The sequence below is a fragment of the Lepisosteus oculatus genome, chromosome 6 (assembly GCF_040954835.1).
Source record: "Lepisosteus oculatus isolate fLepOcu1 chromosome 6, fLepOcu1.hap2, whole genome shotgun sequence".
In the NCBI taxonomy this organism is placed as follows: domain Eukaryota; kingdom Metazoa; phylum Chordata; class Actinopteri; order Semionotiformes; family Lepisosteidae; genus Lepisosteus; species Lepisosteus oculatus.
In genome coordinates, this window is record NC_090701.1 from 48938079 (window position 1) to 48962597 (window position 24519).

Below are 24519 nucleotides of genomic sequence, written 5' to 3' on the forward strand. Positions count from 1 at the left end.
GGTTTCCATGGCATTTGGAGAACAGAAAGCATATTAAAGCAAACTGACTTTGCAAAGCATTTCAGCATCAGAATAAGACTTTGGGAGATTTTAAGACCACAGAATGGTACCTTAAAGTCTCCTGTTTCTGCTTAATTTCAGTGAATGAATATGTTGTATCAGTTCACATGGGGAACAACTGGGGAGCCGAAACATATTCAAATGTCTATTTAACTCTTTATGGAGAGCACGGTGACTCAGGAGCAAGGAAACTTCGCCATTCCTTAGTCGAAGGACCACCATTTCAACAAAACAAGGTAAATTTATTGTAATAAATCTTTATCTTTTATCATCTTTTTAATTTACGAAACCAGAGATGTTAAGAATCCAAAGGATACATATTTAAAAGGAATGATCTTTCCTATCATGGAAAGATAGTGGACACAAAAATTGAAACACCTGTAAAAATCAGGGACACTGAGGTTTATTGAAACAAAGGACTTCCACAAAGGAGTGGCTCATGCATTAATTAAGAAAATAACATCCCAGCATGCTTAGAGACATGCTGGACAAGCCTGGATGCCTATAGTTATGCTGCAAGAGGAGACCTCAGTGACTCTGAAAGAGTGGTGATTGTTAGAGAGCGCATTTGGCAGGAACTTCAGTGACCAAGACAAATCAACTTGTTGATATTTCACAAGTAACAGGGTCTGAGGTGATGTGTCAAGTTGGATCTCCAAGGGAAAGACATCCTCTGCAAAAGGCAATAATAGGAAAAAGCAGAGAGTCCAAGATCACGATATCTGCATCACTACAAAGTGCAAGGAAAGAAACAACTGCAGATCAATTGACTGCAAATTTCCATCTGGGACATGAGCAGCCATTTTAATCAGAAATGGTCTGCTGAAGTCTCCACAGAGCAAGGATACCTTAGTTGCTTTGCTGTGCACAAGAAGCGCATCACACCTGGAACTGCACATTTGTGAGTCCCATGATGCAAAGTGGACTTTCTTTCAATTTTAAATTCACACTTTATTATCCCCTGGGGGAAATTTGTTTTACGGCAGAATCCAAGGCAACAACACAACAAAAACAAGCAAAAATCACCAACAAGACATTCAGTACAAAAATGTTTCAGGAGTTAAGTTACTTTACTTTGCAGACAGAAATGGTTTAAATTTGTTGTGGTAGGGGTTAGCCTCAGACTCCACAACTCTCTTATTTATCTTTAAAATCCATATCTTTGCAGTGGACATTTACTGTAGGATGATCTGATTTGCTCCAGTTGTTTTGCAGCTTATGTTTACAATATTTTCTAACCTTTTATAATTTGCGGTTATGATGTCGCCAAACCAACAAGTAACACAGTATGTGAATATTGTCAGGATCAATAGAGGGTTTGTAGAATTTGCCCAGGCAATGGACTTCCAAGTAGCTGAGAAATATGATATTGTCACTCTCTGTGGTCACAGTACACTACAGCTAATACAGTACACTACCACTAATATTTTACGGTACATTTCCTGGTAGTCACTATTTATTAGTAGTGACTGATCATCTTCAATTTGCAGCATTTCTGAATTGGCCATCCAGTAGTTTAATGAGCACTACACTGAAATCATCCATATGTCATTGTCTTCACTGTCACTGGGGATCTGAACACAGTCAAGCTACTGTAATTATAGGATATTCTGAAATGCTCCTTGAACCAGTGTTTTCCACCTCCTTCCACCAGGCATGGGTTGATTGAGTTTCTTGCAGAAGAATGGTGTCACTTTTCTCCTGTAGGATTGCCAGACACTGGTACACTCTATGCCATTGTGCGTACAGGCCATTCTGGTCACATTTGGTGTCCCAGTTCTCTGTTAAGTGACTTTACATTTGTGTGTGCATTTTTTATTCTCTGCTTGTAGGAAGTAGATATAATCTGGAATCAAATATATTCTAACTCTTGTGATGAATTATTTTTCTTTGCTTCTAAAGTGATATGATATTAATTAAATAATATAATTTAAAATGTTTTGTAGTTATTTGTTACCACATATATAAGGCCTGAATGTAATGACTTTTGGCAGGTGGATGCTTTTTTACTGGAATCTGTCACTCTGGGGCGCTTGACAAGGGCTGTCCTTGGTCATGATGGAGAGGGATATGGTGCAGGACTGTACCCCAAGATGGTCACTGTGCAAGAATCTAAAACATCGAGAACGGAGTGGGTTTTCCCCTGCTTCAGATGGTTAGATGATCACATTGGAGACCAGAGCACTGTTTGCAGTCTGAAGTCAATTGGTGGGTCCCTTATTCTGTCCCTGACTGTTCTTTTTAGATATTTTTTAGAGTTCCGTGGTAAGGTTAGCAATGACAAAGATGTGGCAAACGTATGGAAAATATACTAGGTCAAAATAAGTGATTTGAGTGACCATATTTTTGTCTTTTGACCTCTCCATTCTGTGTAAGACTAAGACTATTTGAGAGGAAAACAATGATCCAACATTGATAGCATTTACATAAAATCACCTCCCCCCAATGCACAAGACAGATCAGGCATGAATTATTATCTCTCTGTGAATTTGGTCCCTCACAGAATAAAGCTTTCATATAGGCAAAGTCATGATTTTGTTTTTTAAAATTCTGTTACCTACTGTACATACATATATGATCTATATTATACTCTAATAATGCAATGTTACATGTATGAGCTCAGATGGGGAAAGACCAAATAAGTAACTTTGAATTACTTTTGTTTCATTTGTATTTAAAGAGATCACCAACTAATCAGATTATTCTATTGAAATGCCATTTAAAAATGAATCCATAAATTAACCGCCAATATGGAAAAGTATTCCTAAATAAAACTATGTGCTCTTTTGCTAAGAATGGCTTCTGAAGTTGGTATTGTTATTTGTTTCAAGGTGCAAGGTCAGTGGTCAGCCAGAAACTGCAGGAACATTCTGGCACCTGGACCTTTGAGATCTGTGGCTCTGAAATCAAACATAATGAAGGCTTCATCTGGCTTACACTAATTGTTTGTGGAGATAAAGGCTACAGAAAAGTAAGACTGCATGTGACTGGACCCACCCTTCAGATCAAGGTTAATACACAGAGACACTATGATATTTGTAAGAGCAAATATCAATTAAACTTTCCTTCAGTGAAATTTAAAATATCGCTATGGAACAAAAATGCTCCACAGAAAAGTAAATAACATTTATAATTTAACTTTTTTTATCGTCAAAATAGGAACAAATTCCAGAAGTTGGTATGATCTACAAAGTGTGTGTGTCCAGTAAACCTGACAAAGTGCAGCAGACATGGAGGCTTAAAACAATTGACATGAAGAATCTTGAATCAATGCTGGAAATGCATTTGAACTTCGATTGCCTGTTTGTTACAAATACACATAACTATGTAGAACTTCCTGCACTGTTTCCAGATCAGGATCCTGATCCTGGTAAGCAATAAGCATGACTAAGATGATAAAATCCCAGCTGTAAGCAGAAAATTTCATTCTTAACCATTAAAACTGATACATTTAGACTACAGCCTTACATGATTCTTTGGACATGCACAAAAGCAAAACACAAATTATCCATATACAGTAAGGCAGTTTGGATTTCGTATTATTCTTATTTCTGTTTGGAACTGACAGTTCAGAACCTCAGATGACATTTATTCGATGCCATTGGCTGTCATTTTGTTTCTTAGGCTGTTTTTACTGTCTTTGTTCCTTTTTTACAATTGTATGTATAAAAGAAAGAGAAATCTCTTTGAGAACAAGCATTACAAATGATGCAGCACACCAAAGAAAATGGCTCCCTAAGTTCTGCTGTGACAGGCTGTCTATTTCAGATTTCAGGATCACTACATCTGTCACACATTAACTGACAGACATGTAAAATACTGTCTAAGCTGGAAAGAAACAGTTTCCAAAGACAATTGAGCCAGTCTTCTTAGTTTCCATCTGTTGCCCTTTTTCCTTAGTTGTGGAGTACAGGATTAATGTGTATACGGGAGATGTCAGGAATGCAGGCTTTACTGGTGAAGTATACATCAGTCTCCATGGTGACAGAGGCAACACTGGAACACGGTGGCTATCAAAATCCCAAAATACACCAAACACCTTTTGTCGTGGACAGGTAAGACCCATTAGGAAAACAAATACAGAAGATATTTTATCTTAAAATTGGGAGATCTTGCTTCTGATTCATAGAAATAGAAATGGCTTAATATGACCCACTCACCTTTCATTTCATATGGAAAGGAATATGAGGGAATTAATTGAGATAGAATGCTTTTATATACGCCAAAGTTTATAGATATGCAAAATACCTTTGAACCTGTTTCAACTGCACTATTTTCTGCTGTGTCCCAACATTAAATTGACCAGTAGTGATTCTTATGTCTGTGTTGTTGTTATGTTATAACAACATCCTATTTATGAGTTACTGGAAACAGGTAATCTAATACCCAGTTTTCTGGGAAACCAAGTGCTCTAAGTTTCCAACTGTATGTGACGAAGACTGTGCGCTTCCTTTTGTTGAAAGGAAAAGAAAATCTGGCAAATTGCAATGGTGCAAATAGATCATAAGGAACAGTAATTTACTCTTGAAATAATCTCATATGACACCCCACACCTGATATAAAATTCTTAGGAAAGATCAATTATATTGCTTAAAAGGTAGAAATATATGGAAATGTGAACAACTGTGTAATAATTCAGATTGCCCTTACAGCAGAAAAAAACTATTTTAATTGTAAAATCTTGTCCATAGAACACCATGTGCAATTAAGGGAAAAATGTAATTAAAGTACTATTTGTTGAATGTTCATAAAAGTAATATAGATCTTCTCTGGCCTTAATTTGGTGCAGAAGGTGAAGCCCTATATACAGCAGGCTTGCATTAATATCTTATAATGCATCTTTTAGGTGGACGTTTTTAAAATCAAAGCAGTGAATGTTGGGGAAGTGAAAGAGCTAGTTATCGGACATAAAAGTCAGCGCAAAGGTAAAGAAATGTATTATGACTTTGTATTTTCCCCTTCCAAATCACATATCACAGGATAATTGTAAAGCAGAGGTCTTCAACCCTGATCCCAGAGAGCCCCAATCAAGCAGGTTTTATAGGTAGTCATTAAATCATCAATGTAAAAGACCTAGAACAATTGAAGTCTGATCAAACAGGTCACTTGTTAAATTTAGTCATCTAGAAATCATTTGGAACATAAATCAGAATGATCTTCTGCCTGTGGAAGACCAGACTTGATTAACTGATCATTCACTTCCAAGTGTTGATAATATGGTTGTAGCAATTAATACAAATAATACCAGTTTAATTCTGGTGAATTGGAGTGACCTACTGTATAACACTGACTGGACTGGGGCATTCCAGGACCAGGACTGGAGATCTCCATGGCAAAAGATAACAGTGAATTAAGCATGTGCAGTATAACAAAAACAACATATGAACAGAATAGCAAGATGCTACGTTTATGAAGTATAAGATGTACAAGCCTGTAACTAGATCTACGAAGAAATAAATAAAAACACTAAAACTATCTTTACATCTCAATGACCCCAAGTGTTCAAATGAAATGCATTTTATAAAGTCAGTAAGTCACAAAAGTCATGATCATATATGATAAGTGTAAGACAGAGACTTTCTTGATTTCAAATTATTGTTGATTTACATTTCAAATTAATTTCTAATTACATTTCTAATTAAATACTCCAGTTACTGGATGTGAATATATCCAATGGAATATATTTTGTCTAGTATACAGTATGCATGTGTTCTTCAATTTTTTTTTTTCAGTTTCTATGTAAAAGATCTCTTGTGTTACATTACATAAAATGTGTGAATAGCATGTTTAGCAATTCTCTAAATGTGAATTTAATTTGACTTGACTGGGAAAATGCATTACATACTTTAAGTTCCACATTATTAGGTTAGTTAATTTGACCACAGTGAATTTTGAACAATGAATTAATGCCATCTCTCAGTGTTTGTAATGGAGATTACCTCAAGATTATAAAAACAATTATTTTGCGGAATAAAAGAATGTTCTTCTTAGGTTCTCCAGCAGTGTGTGTTTCTACTGTAACTAAAATATTCATTGTCAGCTTTAATGGACTGCACAGATCGTTGGTTTCTGGAGAAGGTGATAGTGGCGGAAGGAGATATGCCCACTACACAGCACACGTTCATGCACAATGATTGGATTGATGCTCACCCAAAGAAGCCAGATGTCTATGAGGTAGTCATGCCTGTGAAAGGTAATCTATCAGTGTTGAGACATTTTGCCTTGTCTTACATTTAGTTAAACTTCCTGCAGGCCTTGTACAATAAGCTGGGTTTACAAGAAAGACTGAACATGCAAATCAGTTGCTGGACTAAACTGAAACCAGTGCTTCCTGACCACTTTCAATATGAACCCGTTTCTCTAGGCTTGGGTGTATGAGCCAGTAAAAAGTCATGCCTTTAGTTGCTGCCGAGCGGTTTGTTGGCATAATGGTTTCAGTGCGTGACTCACATTCTGGAAGCTGGGGTTCGAATCCTGCTGACGGCATGAGTTCGGTGTGGTGGCCCTGTGGCCAAAGATCTACGCCTGTGGCTGGAAGGTTGCTGGTTTGTGTCCCGCGGTTGGCACAGGAATCCTACTCTGTTTGGCCCCTGAGTAAGGACCTTAACCCCAACTGCTCCAGGGACACTGTATAAATGGCTGACCCTGCGTTCCGACCCCAAGCTTCTCTCCCTGTCTGTGTGTCTTGTGGAGAGCAGGTTGGGGTATGTGAAAAAGACAAATTCCTAATACAAGAAATTGTATATGGCCAATCAAGAGACCTCATCTTCTCTCTTAGTTCCAATAATACTGTCTAATGAATGACTGCATTCGCAAAGACACAGACACTTTCACCCCAGAGCCAGTTTTCTCAGAATCCAATTAACCTCCCATTATATTTCTGGGCTGTAGGTGGAAACCCCCAGCAGAAACCCACATGCCCACAGGGAGAACATACAAACTCCACGTACTGTAGATAGCACCCAGTGAATTAAACGCAGGGCTCCAGCGCTGTGAGACAGCTATGCAAATTACAGTGCCATCGTGCCGCCACATGAGAACATAAGAAAGGTTACAAAAGAGAGTCATTCGATCAGTCTAACTCTTCTTGTTGTTAATTCGGTTTCTTGAATGGAGCCATGGTATCAGCTTTAAGAACATGGCAGTGTAGTTTATTCAAAACTCTCTCAGCCCTTTTTTATAGCGCCTTCCTTTCTCACCTTTACATGCAAGCCTTCATATCGAACTAAAGTTGCATCTCCCAAGACATTTTGGTAAGTTGCACGGCATGAAAAATTGGGGAAATGACAAATTGCATCGAATGAAATTAAACTGAATGTTGAAGCTGGTTTCCATTAATAACCGACTAAGAATACATGAAAGGCTAAAAACGAGAGCAGGTGTTGTACACAGGATGCTTGTTATTGATGCTAGTGAACTTGCTCTTTATAATCTTGGTGAATCAAATTCCACTGCATTTTGTCTGCATTTATAACATTTGTGTCCTGTCTTCCAAGTGTTCTTAGCTTAAATTGGTTGTTTAGCCATCTATATGCACACAAAAACTTCCCACATCTTATTTTTTTATAGTATTTGAAACTACAGCTTTACTGTGTCTAGAATTTACTGTCACATCATTTCCAACTTTTATTTTTAGCTTGGTAAGTACAGTATATGTAGGAGCCGAATTGATATATTTCACGTGTGAATATCACAATAAATATTAAAAGGAAGACCCACATTTAACGTAAAACATACCCTTAAAAACATGTCTTCGTAGCCACAATTTGTAAAACTAACTGATGATAAGGACTAACAATGTTAACCTTCAAGCTCATATTTTGCCTTTTATAACAAGGTAAAACCTAAGACTTTTATGTAGTCTATTCATAAGCTTTCATTTCCTAAAATAAATCTGAATCACCTTCTTGTAATCCAAAAGAAACTGTTGAAATCAGGTCCGACCCCATTAAAGAGCCTGAAACTGGAAAAGCAAGACATTGGAACATGTGGGTGAAGTGCTCGCCAGTACCAGAAAGACCAATAGACGTGTCAGTCATTATCTTTGGGGAGAAAGGAAAATCACCCCTGTTAAGAGCTGAAAACTTCCATGATAAGCCATTTCCAGTAAGTGGCCTGTTTTGTGTTCTATGTGAGACAATGTACAAAACAAATTCTTCAAAAAATGTTCAAAATTAAACGTCGCAGTGTGAAATTGTGTTGGCAGTTTCATAATGTACCCTTATTATTTTTATTTGTGTCATGGTATATCTATAAAATTTGTATTTTACAAAATTTAAATTCCAAATATATACTGTTGGTAAGTAATCAAACTACCATTTTTTTAGCAAAGTGAAATCTTTAAGATAGATATATATACACAGTTTATATTTTTACATTTAGAATCAACAATTATTTTGTCATACCTGCCAGTTGCAGCTACAAAGGATTGAATGAGGAAGGGTGGCAAGACTGCTTTGATCCACTTACCATCCTTACACATGTCAAAAGCACCACAAGCCCCATAGCACAGGTTCAGCATCATAAAGAAGCTGTGTCCCTCAACAACAGGTCCAAGAGGCTACAGCTGTTGTGGAGAGCCCAGGCTGCCTAATGTCACAATTAACTTGTGCCTTGACCCAGGCTTGAACCTGGGATTACAGAGCTCAGCCTGCAATAGGTATGAGCACCCTTAGAAGTTGAAACACTCATGGGGTTCCTTAAAGTAAAATTAAAGTTTAAATTCTGTCCCCAAGGTTACAGTCATGTGATCGACTTCATTTTACCATCAAAGCTTGAATTGCTCAAAGACCCTTTCCTTTCACAGGTGCACACTGGGGAAATAGGTGCCATTCTTAAGGTCATTCTTAAGTCATTCTTCTGCAAGAGTCCAGAGAAGATGAAAGGTCTGAAGCTAGAGAAGGTAGGGAGATAAAGTTAAATCGTCTCCATTATAATTCCTTTCAACAGCCATATTTCTATTTATTAAACACAGACAGACTCACATTCGAACTACAAATCGTTATCTGTATAAACGCATTTTTATCTTTTAAAATAAGGGTGTCCAAGCAAGAAGGTGGGTGTTGAAGTTGTGAATACATAAAAACATTTTGTGTTTTAATTAGAATAGAATTGACCTGCTTCATTAATGAGGAGGTCCAATTGTTCTGTGATGCTTAATGGAGATATTTGCTTTTTCTTCAATCTTTTGGATCCTTGAATTTAATCTGTGATTAAATAGACACAGCACTATTATCTTTAGTGTCTTTAGTTTGTTTTGATTAGATTAGAAATAGGATTTTCTATTCACCATATGTTTTACATAACTGCTGTTCAGTTTCTTTTTTGAATGAGGCATACTGTACATCAGAGGAAACTGAACATTACAAGATAAAGACATGATCAGTCAACCTAGAAGCACGCAGAGATTTATAACCAGACAATCATGGAAAGTACTTTGGTGCCATTCTGTCTAGTACTTTGAATGTAAGCAAAAGGATTTTCAAATTAATCCTGTTTCTCACTGGTAGCCAATACAAAGAGGTCAATGCAATCTGCTAAGAGTTACAGGTGCTCTTGGATCTGAGCTGGTTGTAGCTATCAGTACCCTTTGTTTTATAATCCTGTCTAGATTAAATAAAGGCATGAACTACCTTCTCAGCATTGAATAAAGAGAGAAATAATCTTATTTTGGAAATATTTCTTAAGTGATAAATATATGTATTATATTGTATTATTTTAATGGGTCATTCAAAACCACGTATAATGGCTAATAATAATAATGTCCTAAGTACTTAGAGCTGATTGGTTTGCATTTACAAAGTGTAATATCCAATCCCTAAACCAAAATGTTATCACTGTAAGAAAAATTATTTGACTAGGTATACACTATATTTGCATATGCTATTGCAAATTACTTATTACAAAATTATATGACTGCAGATTTTAAAGGACTTAAATTGCTGGAGGGTGAAATAACAATAAATGTTTTGGTGGACTACCTGCAGATATCACCACTTAAAGACCTTCATTTCCAAGTTTAAAATTGGACTGAATATAATGAGCAGTAAAGATTACATCAGTATAAATATAATTTATCATAACTAATCTGTTGTAACTATTCCAAGGTTTAGAGAAAGGTCTAAAATAACCTTATTTTGAAAATAGTCTTAACCTTTAGTCTTTACCATAGGTCCTAGTTTAAACTCAATAAATTCTAAAAAGGAAGGGAAAATAATCAGAATGTCTAACCCAAAATAAGGATAAATTGTATCTATATTCTTTTGTAAATGGAACAGTAATATCTACTCTGGGTGATTAATTCCACCTTTTAAATAAAGGAATAAAGTGAAGGTCAGATACAAGTGCATAACACAAATGGCATGGGAAAACTAAGCAAGTCCTGTATACAAACAGATGGAATAGAAAATGTTAAAATTTGTACTAGAATAAAATAAAAGTATAACATTAGTATTAGGAAAGAGTGGCAGTGTCACCTATTACATTATTGGCTTTTTTTAGTTGTCATACCGTATATAATACATAATAATACTTACACTTACATAGCCGGATTTACATAAAACAATATATACTGTATTTATAATAATTCTCTACAATTATATAGCGCTTTTCTGGGCACTCCACTCAAAGCACTTTATGAGTAATGGGGACTCCCCTCCACCTCCTCCATGTGTAGCCCCACCTGGATGATGCGACAGCAGCCATAGTGCGCCAGAACGCTCACTGCACACCAGCTATTTCTGGGAAGGAGAACAGAGTGATGAAGCCAATTTATAGATGGAGATTATTAGGAGGCCATGATTAGTAAGGGCCAATGGGAAACTTCAGTCCATGGAGAAGTTTGACCAGGACAACAGGGTAACAGGCCTACTATTTTAATGAAAGGCCCTGGGATTTTTAATAAGTACAGAGAGTCAGAAACTCAGTTTAACATCTCATCCAAAGGACGGCCCCCTTTTTACAGTATAATGTCCCCATCACGATACAGGGTATCAGGACCCTTATTGACTGCAGGGAAAGCGCCTCCTGCTGGTTCCTTTAACACCTCTCCCAGCAGCAACCTTATCTTTCCCAGAAGGTCTCTCCAGACTGGCCAGGCTCACACCTGCTGAGCGTCAGTGGGTTGCCAGTTGTGAGGTGCAGGGTGACATAGCCGCTGGCAAGTTGAGAATTGTGTTATAAGAAACCCTTTTATTTTTTTTTCAGAACATTGCTGCTTAACAGAGTTACATTTTGTCCCGTTCTTACTGACAGGTAATAAAGCAATGTGAAAACGGGCAGCATCCTGGATATTTATTTTTTTCCATAAGTCAATTGTTTTTCCTTTCAAATTGAATTGTTGGGGTACTTTTTCGGCACCTGTAGGACTAAAGTTTTTACGTTACTGCTTTTTTTCTGGAAAAAAAGGAGTGTTATTAATTCTTTTTCATGACACCAATAGCTGCGCATGAAGGACAGTGTTACAAAGCAAGAGCTGGGATTTGACACTACAGACCGGTGGCTGTTTGAGGAGAAGAGACTGGAGACCGTGACGGAGCTGGCAGCTGTCAGACCTGACAGGCCTCCTCTCAGAGGTATGGCACATAAATAAGAAGTGACTTAATGTTCAGCGATATATGTGCCTGGAATAGTGATCAACAGAAGACGGTATCCATGCAGATTTGTAATAGTGCAGCTAAAGTGCCCGTTGTGTTGGAAAGCTTTGGTTGGGAGTACAGAAATCAATCTAATGGTTTACAGTAGTTCCATTGTTGGCCTCAAATGTGCCTTGCCTCGGGATGTAGAAATCTGCTGTTTCTTTTTCAGCCCCCAATTAGATTGGATCAAACCAAATCGCATTAACAAAAAGGCTGAATGTCTTCTGTCTGCATTGCAATATTTTTGTGTATTTTACAAAGGTCTCCATTGACATGTGGTTTGCCATTTTACGATAAGTAAATGTCTTCTGAAGGACAAAGATGTCGTTTCGCATTCCCTTTGATTCTTTGTGATCATGTATAAATAATGAAGTAAATATACTGTCTCTTAACAGAATCCAGTCTAGCACTGAATGTGCAACTGGTTTTATACCTTCAGAACCAAATCTCCGTGTAACGTGTAACTTTTTGACTCTCTTTTTAAAATGACTTGTTTCATTTCTTCATCTCCACTACAAATTAAATTGATACTAATAAAGCAATGTATTTCATGTACTAGCAGTACGTTTACCTTATATCAACTACATTGTCTTGTAACACAAACCAACCCTCGTTTCTCCTTATTTATAGAAAAGGCGAAACAAAACTGCAGATGGGTGCAGCATATTTCAATTAATGCAATTTCGATACAAATAGCTATGGTAACAGCATGTGTCCAACATTAAACCTTTTCTTAATTACATTCAGACTGGTTGCTCATTTAAATTGTGCTGTCTCAATTGCATGCAGCTTGTACGTTCTACTTGTATACGACTATGAAGGGTTTGACAGATTTTAACAAAATTCAGTTACAAGACACCGAATAGGTCAATTACCTGTAAATGTCTTGAAATGCTATCAGATTAGTTTTTTAACAGAGACCAGAAATGTTTAGGGAATGGCAAAAGCTAAGAAACCTGCTTGTATTACAGAAAGGGACACTGTGAGGGAGGGGTGGGGTAACAGGCATCTTAAAGGAATCAGGTGCATGGGAACACAAGGACTTGATGCAGAAAGGTTGCTTTAATTTCACAGTGCGGAGGGAAATGGACGCAAATTTCGAGCTGTGTTCAGAGTAATAGCAAATTTATTCAGTTCCTATCTAAATAAAACCCTGTCAGACTAAGCTGCTTAGAGAATATAAAAGTCTTCACAAGTGCAAAGCCATACTTGACCATTCTGCTGACTTACAGTAGTTGGTCTTATCGTTCAGCTTTCATATTTTGCCTCCAGGTCGACCCTTCAGGAGGATCTGCTTCCTTGCTGAGGCAGCAGGTTATCCATTCTGTCCTTGAGTATCTGTTCCTTGAATCCAAATCATAGCAATGGGTCTGCTTACATAACCTTAATAACTCACTTTATTTCGCTATGTAGGTTATTAATGTACTGTATGGCTTTTTTAGATTTAGATAATTTTAACAGGAGTTTTTCCTTTCTTTTCCATTCACTGCCCAACCTGGACAAATTGTGGCCGTAGAGGGGTCTGTAAGTGATGCTTACAAATAAGGAACACTTCCAACAGAGGGGAAAAATATTAGAGAAGTGTGCTATTACTGAGAACGTGTCGTACATTATAAACTGGGAATCAAGTATTAAGATAAGGTGTTGTGCTAAGTTTCATTCAATCATTTTTGATCATGTACCTCTCGTATTTGTGTTGTAGATTTGATTTACTCTGTGAAAGTGCATACAGGCGACCTGCCCGCCGCTGCCACTGATGCCCACATCTCCATTGCACTGTTTGGCGAAAACGGAGACACAGGCGTGCGGAGGCTGACTGATAGTGCTTCTCGAATACTTCTAGACAAGGGGAAGGTGGGTAATGACGCCAAACTGCCGGCTGTTTTTTAGCTTACAGTCAGCAGGGTGCTACAGCCCCAGGAGTAGCGCTTCTTCACACATTGTTATTGAAAAAAAAAAGATTTGGCAAGAACTGTGGAATAGTAGAGCGTGTTGCATTTGAAAATACTACAGTATTGTCCAGCTGCGCGCCTTCTTCGTAGACAATAAAAACTTTGGTGCTTTTCCAGCAATATATTACGAAGCAAACTAATTAGACTGTCATCTTTACCTCATTTGGAGATATATCAAACTCACCCTAATATGACTTGTCTACTTGAGCCGAAGTGTAGTGTACTGTTGAGATAGTGAGATATTAACAAGCCCACAGGCAAGATTTGTGCTGCTTCCGTAATTCATTTGTGTCTTTACACAGAGCAGTGATTGAAGAAGCGTGTTCGCAGGTAAACGAACAGTCATCAGTCGTTTCATGTTCTAGACTATCAAAGCAGAGAGAAGTTGCCACGGAGAAAAAATTGTAACGTTTAGTAAAAATGAACGTTTTTACCGTTTTAAAACTCATAAAAGTTAAAAAAAATAGGCTGCTTTAGTTTTATATTGTATGTATTCTGGGTACGAACTTCTGGCATGAAGAGTTTATTTCGTCTGATGAATATTTGTTTACCTGCGATGTATTTTGTACACCAAATATTTACTAGTACACGAATTTAACAGTATAAAGCTTTGAGATATTGCCAAGTTTACCTTATTTAGGTTACTTTGAATGAACGAGTTATGTTGCTCGTACTGTAATTGTTGTACTGGGAATGACGATATGAAATGCATTTAGTAGAACAAAGCGTTGAATAATCAGAGAGTGGTATTGCCAAGTTTTCCTTAGTTTATTTCGCCCGTTCTGTAGTCGAGCCTGCTCAACATGAATGAACACGACGTGTCACTTACCTCTTGTGCGGGCACATACGAGATGAAATTCAATTGCATCAGACTGAGAGTGGAGAATGAAAAAAAATATATTTAAAAAAATATCTGAGGATATGCACTATGCCACTGGAAAAGCAGCTTCAACAACAGGCAGCATTTTCACCGTTTTTTTCTCTTCAAATAAAGGTAACCTGTCATACAAGCATGATCTATCTCATGATTCTTACTCTTACAGGTCAACGTCTTCTGCCTGAGAGCAGTGGAGCTGGGCTTACTCACCAAACTGACTGTAGAGCACAGTAATGAAGGCTATGGTGCCGGGTGCTACCTGGATAGAATCACGGTGCAGGCCTCAGCAGACACAGACGCCGAGTTTGTGTTTCCATGCCAACAGTGGTTAGACAGCGGAACTGGTGACAGATGGACAAAACGAGAAATAAAACTCCTTGGAAAAGTCAGCAGCCACAGCAGAATGACAGCAGATCCTCAGGGTGTGTGTCTAAAATCTTTGTGTGTACATGCTTTGAATAAGCTTAAAATGCGGCAGGAAATAACTAAAAGGCAACTGATCTTGTATCCTCAAGGTTCGAAATGTAGCACACATGGTTAACATTAAATCCTCATAACATTGAAGGACTGAAGGATTACATATTCTTTTTTTTTCTTATATCTGTCTTGTAGCCACTTTATCCAGTGGGTCACTGCTGAGCCAGAGCCTATCTCGGCAAGCAACGGACGTAAGGCAGGATAAACTTTAGAGAGGATGCAAGTCCATCACAGGGGCTCACACAGATGCAAACACGCTCATACCAGGGCCAGCTTTCCTGGAAGACCATTAACTGCCATCAGGTCTTCAGACTGTGAAAGGAAACGAGAGCACCCAGAGGAATCCCACGTCAGCAAGGAGAGAATATACAAACTCCATGCAGATAGCACCCCAGGAATTGAACCCAGGGCCCCAGTGATGCGAGGTAGCAAAGCTGCCATCTAAAGCAACACAATCAGCTGAGAGAGTCCCTCACCTACAGCGCTGAAAAATAGGGTGGGATAGAAATTGTCAGTCTGCTTAGATCTCAGTGATAGGCACTGATAGTGTTCTGCCCAGCATGAAAAGTGCCTGTCCCAGTTAACTAGTGGTATGAGCCAGGCTTAAACCTGAGCCCAAAAGTTTTGAGCTTCACTTGCATTCAGAAGAGTGGCTTTACCAGTTGAGCTACTCTAAAAAAAAAACAGAAATTGTCGTCTGACAAGATTTCTTCTAGTTTGGAGGTTCTAAAGCAGAAAAAATACAAATCAGGCAATTAATCAAAAGGTGATTTGGTAACTCAGAATTTTCTTCTTCCAACTAGAATATGACCAATTCATGTGCATGCAAGGTGGAACAAAACAGCATCGGTTAGGAAGACAGAACATTTGAAGCACAGGAAAGGAACTAACACTCTGTACAATAAGCTGCAACTATACATCTTTGTATCAGAGGGCATTTTCATCTGTATAACTACATCTTTTCTGCCTGAGACTAGCACTTGTTAACACTGTCAGGTCCTGTTATAGTAAAGTCTGTTATGTTATTTATTTTTATTGATTTTTTTTCCTTTTTCTCTCACTGCTCTGTTTTCTTCATTGGTGTAAGCTTCTTGCCAGGGCTGTCATTGTATATGAGAATTTGTTCTTAGCTGAGATATCTGATTAAATAAAGGATTATTAAAAGGTACAGTTTTTTATGACTGTGTAACTGAGACCTAATTCAAATTACTGTTTGCCTTAATCTACATGCTTATATGGAACATAAACATGCACACAGTCCACCTCACCCTAATTATTAGTTGAATTATATCTTTGATCCAGTCTCTCCCAAATGATTTTCCAGGACTGAAAGAGAACTTAATAAAGTGCAAACATAAAAAATACATCACAGCCCAGCTATTAAAAACACATTTTAAATGGATAGTTTAACTGTGCATGAAATGTACTTGTTCTATGTCTTACCATTTTTGAAATTATATTTACTTTATTTTCCACAGGCACATGGGACATCCATGTTCTCACTGGTGCCTCTTCCAGCATTGCAGTGGATTCAGAGGTAATCCTGGAAGTGTGTGGAGAGAGGGGCATGTGCTCTTCCCTCACTCTTCCAGGGAACAAGCTCAGACCGGGACAGATGTATCAGACCGTGACAGAAATTGATCGGAAAAATGGAGCAATCCTTAAAATACGTCTCCAAACCATTGAGGCCAGAGAAGGTGGAGTCTGGTACTGCAAAGAGGTACTGTAGCTACAGCACTTTTTTTAACGATTCTGGTACTCGTGTTCCTTATTCTTAGCAGCCGTTTTAGATTCACTTTTAATTCCTTTGAGTAAAAGTCCAGTTTTGAACCCCGGTTTTGAAATATTGACTTCAATATTGAATAGTGACTTCAGCAACATGGCTTTGTAGCTTGTTCCAGGCTCCAACAACCGTTTATGTAGAAAGTGCTTCCAGTTCTTAATTTTAAATGCACTTCCACTCAAGTTCAAGTTCAAGTTCACGTTTATTTGTCATTCCAGCCATATACAAGTATAAAGTGGAATGAAATATCGTTCCTCCTGGTCCACAGTGCAAATACAGACAGGACACTGACATAGACATTGTAGACAGGATACACATAGTGCAAAGTGCAAATAGTGCAAATTACTAAGGCAAAACATAATACAATATACACAACACACTGGGGGGATTTAAACCCTGTTTCTGGAATTGGGGCAGGTGCACGTAGATTCCAGGGTGTTGAGGAGCCTGAGAGCCTGCAGGAAGAAGCTGTAACAGAGTCTGGTGGAGCTAGCCCACATACTGCGATATCTTTTTCCAGATGGAAAAATAGTTTTCCATGTACAGTAGTTTCCATCTATGCTTTCTGGTTAACATTCCACTGCTGATCTTTAAGAGGCCCACTGGGTTTGCCAGTAACTTTAAGGATTTTGGATATTTAAATAAGGCTCCCGTGTAGTAAAAAGATGATTAATTTATTTTAGCCTTTCATAACACTTCCTTTAATCCCAGGAATGTCTTAGATAACTCTTCTCTGAACTGCCTCTATGCAAGTTATATATTTTTTTGTAATGTGCCTAAAATTGTATATATTAGGTGGTTCCATAGTGTAGTGGTTATTATTTCTGGTTTACGCGCAGAGGGTCTAGGGTTCGGGCACCAGTGGAACCAAGCACTTTTTAACTCAAAAACAGCTTGTTTAAGCCAGCAGCAATATCACCCTGCAACTCACAACTGGCAACCCATTGAAGCTCAGCAGGTGTGAGCCTGGTCAGTACCTGGATATGAGAGCTCCTGTGAAAAACTAAGGTTGCTGCAGGAAGAGGTGTTAGTGGGACCAGCAGGGGGCGCTCACCTTGCAGTCTGTGTGGGTTCTAATGCCCCAGGACAGTGACAGGGACACTATGCTATGAAAAGGCACCGTCCTTCAAATGAGACATAAAACCAAGCTCCTGACTGGCTGTGGTCATTAAAATCCTGGGGTGTTTCTCAAAAAGAGTAGGGGTGTTACCCTGGTGTCATGGACAGATTTCCCATTGGCCTTTACCAATCATTGGCTCCTAATAATCCCCATCTATTAAGTGGCTTCATCACTCAGTTCTCCTCCCCACTAATAGCTGGTGTGTGGTGTGTGTACTTGTGCACCTTGGCTGCTGTCGCATCATCCAGGTGGGGCTTCACATTGGTGGTGGTGGAGGTGAGTCCACATTACCTGTAAAGTGCTTTGATTGGAATGTCCAGAAAAGAGTGTAAGCAATTATTATTATATAAAAGTCTGTAAATTTATCATAAAAGTATTATCAACTGACAGTAAAATAAAACATAGTTTAATTGAGCAGAATAGAACCCCTTCTTAAAAAAAACATTTTGCAAATTTATCATCTTTTTATACTTTCTTTCCATTTGTTAAATATTATAAAACTTTAAAACTGTTGGGTTCAGTATTTCAGCATTCAAAAATTCCACAAAAGTCTATGTAATATTATAATTCTATCTGCATTAAAATCCTTAGATTATAAAGTTCTTTAATCATCTTTTTCTTTTAACACAATTTCAACACGGTTACATTTCCATATCAGCAACAATCCTACCTCATACATTTCACAAATAAATACTATAAATCTTTAAAATACTTATCTAACATATTTCAACCTCATTCCTGACTGTTTTATATATAGTACAGTGTATTAAATGGACTAACGAGTCTATTAGTATCAGTTGCACAATCTTCACTAGGATGACAAATTCAATCAGGCAAACAAAACTGTCAAATGTAGCAACATACAAGTTCCTGATTCCAATTATCCTTCTAAAAGACTTGATGGAAGAGTGTGATTACTGGGAATAGCTGAAACCAACAATTATTAAAAGTAGGAAGTACTTCCATCGTAATAAATGTCAACTAAATTATGATTATTAGAAACATACTGTCCAAAATTACCAATGAATGTTTAATAAGTTTCTTTTTTATTCAGTTCTGGAGTATTACAATGGAATGAAATACAAAACTTAATTCTAGTGTTAATCTGTGAGCATTACACACATGTATAAAATGTAATCCTGTTTGTTTAAAGAAAATTGATTGTGTTTAGTGTGTTTATAAAGAAAGTAAGAAGCAGGAAAATAAGTTGTTATTGTTAGTCCTTAGTAATAAAAAAAATAACTGGAATAAGCTCTATGCCTTTTAATGTAGCAATAAGAGGTCAGGAAAATGTGCAGGATCAAAAAAACAGATATTTGTCCTAAAACATGATTTCTCTAAGCAGCTGAACTTCTAACCTGTGGCCTGTTTGGTTTCATTCTTTGCTGGCAGCACTCAGCTCTCTGGTGTTCAAGAGAGCCCAGGTGGACTGAAGAGTTTTTTTTCCTGATTGCCAGGAGCTATTTAAAAGAAAACAGGAACAGCTGCACTTCAGAGACTTCAGGAATAAAACAGACAAGACAATAGTGAAATGCACATTCCTCGAGTAATTAGCCACAGTACCTAAATTCTGCATGGTTGTGAGGTAGAAAGTAAAGATTGAACTTTGAAATATTGAAAGTATGAATCAAAACCCTTCCATTTTGTTCCCACTTTATCCAATACAGTGTCATTTGGGGTTGTCAGAGCCTATCCCAGCAAGCAACGGGATAATACATCCTGGACAGGAAATCAGTCCATTGCAGGGCAGACACATGCGTAAATGCTCACACCAGGGTCACTTTTTCAGGAAGACAGTTAACCTTCCAGAATGTCTTTGTGGGAGGAAACCCATATGAACCTGGGGAAGGACATAAAAACTCCATGCAAACGGCACCCCAGGTTTAGAATTGAACTCAGAGCCCCATCTTTGGGAGGCAGTGATGCTTACCACTGTGCCACTATCCCAGCTGTATTAAGAATTATTTATTTTTTTAATTTACAATGTTATAATTTCATAACCATCTACAAACCAGGCAACCCCACACAGGGGAGAATGAGAACTAGGACCACTGTTCTTCCAGTAAACTCTCTAGAAGTCAAAAAGGCAATTCAAAAGACTGGGCAAATACCTGGCAGAAACACCTCAATGTAGACAAGTTCAGATTATTAGATGCAGGTAGCAAAAACATAAACAAAAGGTAAAAAATATTTGTATTCAAAGGAGCTATTTATGAACGAAGATCTCATGACATATTTTAAATAACATGAGGAAACAATAGAAATGGTAAGCAGAAAGGAAGGATGTGCTTTTAAAGGCATATAATTCAGATCTGCATTAAAATGGTCAATCGCACCTGTCAGAAATCCAGTGGTCTTCTTCAGAGTTACCAGTGAAGCACGAGCCAGGGGGCACAAATGGAAACGACATGGAAGTGCATTTAAAATTGAGAACAGCAGGTACTGTTCTTGTTTGTGAAAAGGGGATGTGGAGGTCGGGAACAAATTACCCAACCACGCTGTTGAAGCGGATACGCAATTAAAAAAGGTGGATGAGATCCTTAGTTCCATTAGCTGCTAGCAACCAAAAGGGCTTGAGGAGCCAAAAGGTATTCCTCTTGTTGGTGAGCTTTCTTATGTTCAAGCAGCACGAGTTTGTGCGTTGTCCTACTGGAATGCTGTCATTCAGAATAAGCCAAAAGGAATGCACAGGAGAGGACCTTGTTTACCACAGGATTGTTAATCATTACAATTTGAGTTCTGTAATGATGACGCTCTCCTTTCCAGACTACAACACTTGGATCTCCCTGTCGATTGGTACACAACGATTTCCCTTAGTATTCTTACTATGTTCCACAATCGCTAACATCCATCAGGATAGTCTACACTAAACATTGATTCATCGCTAAAAGAGGACTTTATTCTATTGCTGGCAAGTCCAGCTCACACCACCTCATTCTGTTGCATCAATGGACACTGGAACCCTGTGTGGTCATCTGGCCAGCAGATCTGTTTAGCTGTACCCTGACAGCTGGACTACAGAGGCTAAACTGATGGATTGTTGCCTCCTAGTGTTTCTGATGCAAAAACTAGAACAAAGACAGAGCACGGTCATGTGTTTTGGTATCACCCTGATTGTAGTTCAGGTGGGCAGCTGCATCAGCAGGCGTAGGTTGCAAATGAACAAATAATAGGTTAATTCCATGCTGAAAAGCGAAGAAAGAAAACACAACGTTTTGGCTGTGGAGCCTTCTTCGGGCGTGAGCGAGTCACCCTGATTGTGGTTTGTTATTGCTACAATGATTGGCTTTAACGTCTTGCCAGGTTACAAATTGCTGGTTGTGAATATCCCATAGAGGAAGAGTTTTATAATTTATTTCAGCCTCCAACATACGACTAGAATGAAAGCCGTGACTTTCACTAGGTTTGACATTCATCAGGTTAGAGCACCTCATCACCTGTGCCCAGTGAGCTCTTTCAACAATTAGTTGATTCTCTGTTTAAATACAGGGCAGTCACAAACAATCCATTTATCAAAATGATGCCAGAATCTTTCAACCAATACTTCATTCTTCTAAAATATACTTGTGAATGTGAAAGAAATCTTTTCAGCTTAGCAACAGAGAAAATATTCTTAAATGCATAATGAAAGCAAAAGAAAATCTATATTTTTCTACAAAAATGAACTTGGATGATTATAGATACTTAAAGTTTTTAAAAATATTTGGGTGTTGTGAAAACCTCAGAATTCTACACATCTTTTCTGATTATTTCCAGTGTATTTTTGCAATTTTCATATTTTCATGTGCTGTCTGTTTCTTTTTTTTTCCTTTACAGATTAAACTTCAGAACAGAAATACAAATGAAAAAATTGAATTCCCTGTGCTTCGATACTTGGGTGACAAGGAAGAAAACCTTGTGCTAGAACTGCCTGTGATAAGGAAAGACGGTGATTTACTAAAAGGTACAGTTTACATTTTAGTGCAGATTTTTACTTTTTAATTTTTGGTGTTGCCTATTATAGGTTACAAACATTATCCATAATGAATTTGAAATTGTTGTTCTTGTTATAATATTTTACAGTGAAAGACTACACTGTGATTGTTACTTCTGGACCTGCCTCTGAGTATGAAACAGAACCAGACGTATTTGTCACTCTTTGGGGGTCACTGGGGGACACAGGCAAAAGACAACTGCCAAGAAGAAGAGGCAGTTCTCATTTTAACAAAGAAAAGGTATTTGAGGAGAATCACTCAAATATTAAGATACAGACAAAGACAAATAAGAAGATTTGGGCCGTTGGCCAAAATGAGAAACTGAGCCTTCTTCCATCAGTGTTTTGTTTTTTTAGTTCAAGGCAATTCATTACTTTAAGAAAAGAGACATCTCTTTCAAGTCCTGCAAAGAAATACACCACAGAACTACAGCGCCCTCTAAAATATTGGGAGAGTAAAGACAGAATGATTAGTTTTGCTTCACAGGCAAGCAATTTGAGTATCATGTGGTCATCAAATAATCTTGGCTGATTATTATGTATATATCTTATAATTTGAGAACAAAACCATACTAGTTCAACCCTGTGATTTAATATGTCAGGTATTGGGAAACATTCACTTTAAGTAAATTTCAGTGTAAAAAAAAGTGTGCAACCCAAGTCACCAAGGTCCTTGTGTAATTTTTTGAGATGTGTTCAGAACCCACTGTGAATTCTTGCCTATTCAAGGGGTGTTCTAACTTCAGTTTTGGCATCAACCAATAAGTTCAAAACATTTTCTTTTACTTAAGAATGTGAGTTCGTTTCAGAGATGGCCACGCATACCCAGGCCATAACATTACCTCTACCAGGCTTCAGAGAGGAGGCAGGTCTCCACTGCACATCCAAAATTCCTTTTCCTTTTCACACTTGAATCTTTTCCTCACTTTTGTAAAGATTTATCTTGTTCTCATCTGTCCATTAAACATAGTTTCAGAACTGCCTCTTCACTTGCACTTCAGAGGAAATTTTAATCCGTTTTTTTCTGTTCTTGGTGCTGATAAGAGGTTCACAACTTATACTGTCTCATTCTTCGGCAAACTGTGGACTTTTGTACTTTCACCCCAGCAATTAGAAGGTTGTTGGTGATTTCACACCCAGTTGTTTTGGACTTTCCTTGGAAGCTCTGATATTTTTTTCTGTCATCGACTGCAGAGACTTGGCTAACCAAGTCCTTTCCTATTGGTAGTTATACCTGTGGTTGCCTTTCTTCTTCAGTATACAGTATATCAAATTGTTGATTTATGTATGCACAATTTCTTGTGCTGTGGTTCTGATTGAATTTTCTTTTCTTTCAGCTTCAAAATTGCCTGTGTACTTTAACAGAAAATGCTTTGATTTTCTTTTTGACTTTTGATATTGACTGCCAAACACTGAAGTCAAAGCAAGACTGGTTGATAGCTTGTTCGCATCTCTTTTGTAAACCTAATTACCCAACAACACACATTTGAACAACAATAAACACTGACAAACATGACAGCCATTTGACCCAAAACGTTTGTTTCTTCAAAATAAACAGGTTTAAGATGAACAATTTGTTTAATTGACCCAAGATATAGAATTGAATTTATTTATTCATGATAAACATTAATTTATTAGAGCTCAAAATGAAAATCCAGTTTTAACTTCACTTCATTTATAATTCTACTTTCAGAAAAAAATGTGTTTAAAGTGGGTGCTCTTGTATTCACTATATGATTATTAATGCTTTACCGTTTCATGTTTTAGGTTTTCCCATTTTCAAATTCTTGAACTCAAATATGAATGATTTACGAACATGCAAAGTAGTCTGCACTGATTTGTTCTTTACATTCCCAGTAAAGGACCTACTCAAGCTAAGCTAGCTCTTCATAATAAATGCTGTTAGCATGACAACCACACTTACATTGTTTACTGGCAGAAACTGTATTGTACACACATCTTATTGTTTATGATAAACTGGTAATTGCCATTCACATTTTGTTTTCAGGAGAGGAAAGAGGAAAGCTATCATTTAATAATTGAATTAGATAATGGTATGGTACAGTGATCAGAATAGCTGGGACCCTGGGATCAATTCCTAATAATAATAATAAAATTTAAAATTTTATTATTATATAAAATATAAATTTAAAGGTTGGTATTTTATCTGAAGGCACATTTTAGAGACACAATGCTGTTTCTAAAATGTCATATTAAAAGTTCCCTATGAAAAAATACAGTGTAATCATCCTAATCCTGAAATTTTAATAATTAATTATGCAATTCTGGATTGAATATGATTATGAAATACCCATTGAAGATAACAGTGCTCTCATCCCCATGATTTTCACTGATTGTTGCCTTCTGAGTTGAAATGACAGAACATGTGATAACAGAAATACTGTATGTGTTTGCATACAGTACTTCTATCTCACCACCACAAATGTCAGTTATGCCTTAACTTCACTGGTTATCTCTCTGGTAGTACAAATGTCAGTCATGCCTTAACTTCTCTGGTAGTTGATTAATTAGATTGAGTAGAAGATTATTCCTCTGGTCCTTGTGCAATGTTTCATGCAGTCTGTGACACAATGTTTGAATGCATGTGCTCATGCTAATGGCAGACAGAGTTAGTATTGAT

The 24519-nt window shown here is 37.5% G+C and overlaps 1 protein-coding gene across 1 annotated transcript in view; it reads left to right on the forward strand.

Annotated features, from left to right (window-relative positions):
• Positions 1 to 8916: 8916 nt before the first annotated feature.
• LOC107078122 (lipoxygenase homology domain-containing protein 1-like) overlaps positions 8917 to 24519 on the forward strand; it is a 36807-nt gene continuing 21204 nt past the window's right edge. The window contains exons 1-7 of the mRNA XM_015353415.2: positions 8917 to 8962; positions 11501 to 11633; positions 13399 to 13550; positions 14692 to 14947; positions 16481 to 16722; positions 21722 to 21848; positions 21968 to 22119. Coding sequence (XP_015208901.2) covers positions 8939 to 8962; positions 11501 to 11633; positions 13399 to 13550; positions 14692 to 14947; positions 16481 to 16722; positions 21722 to 21848; positions 21968 to 22119 — 1086 coding nt within the window. The 5' untranslated portion in view covers positions 8917 to 8938. The remainder of the gene's footprint in view (positions 8963 to 11500; positions 11634 to 13398; positions 13551 to 14691; positions 14948 to 16480; positions 16723 to 21721; positions 21849 to 21967; positions 22120 to 24519) is intronic.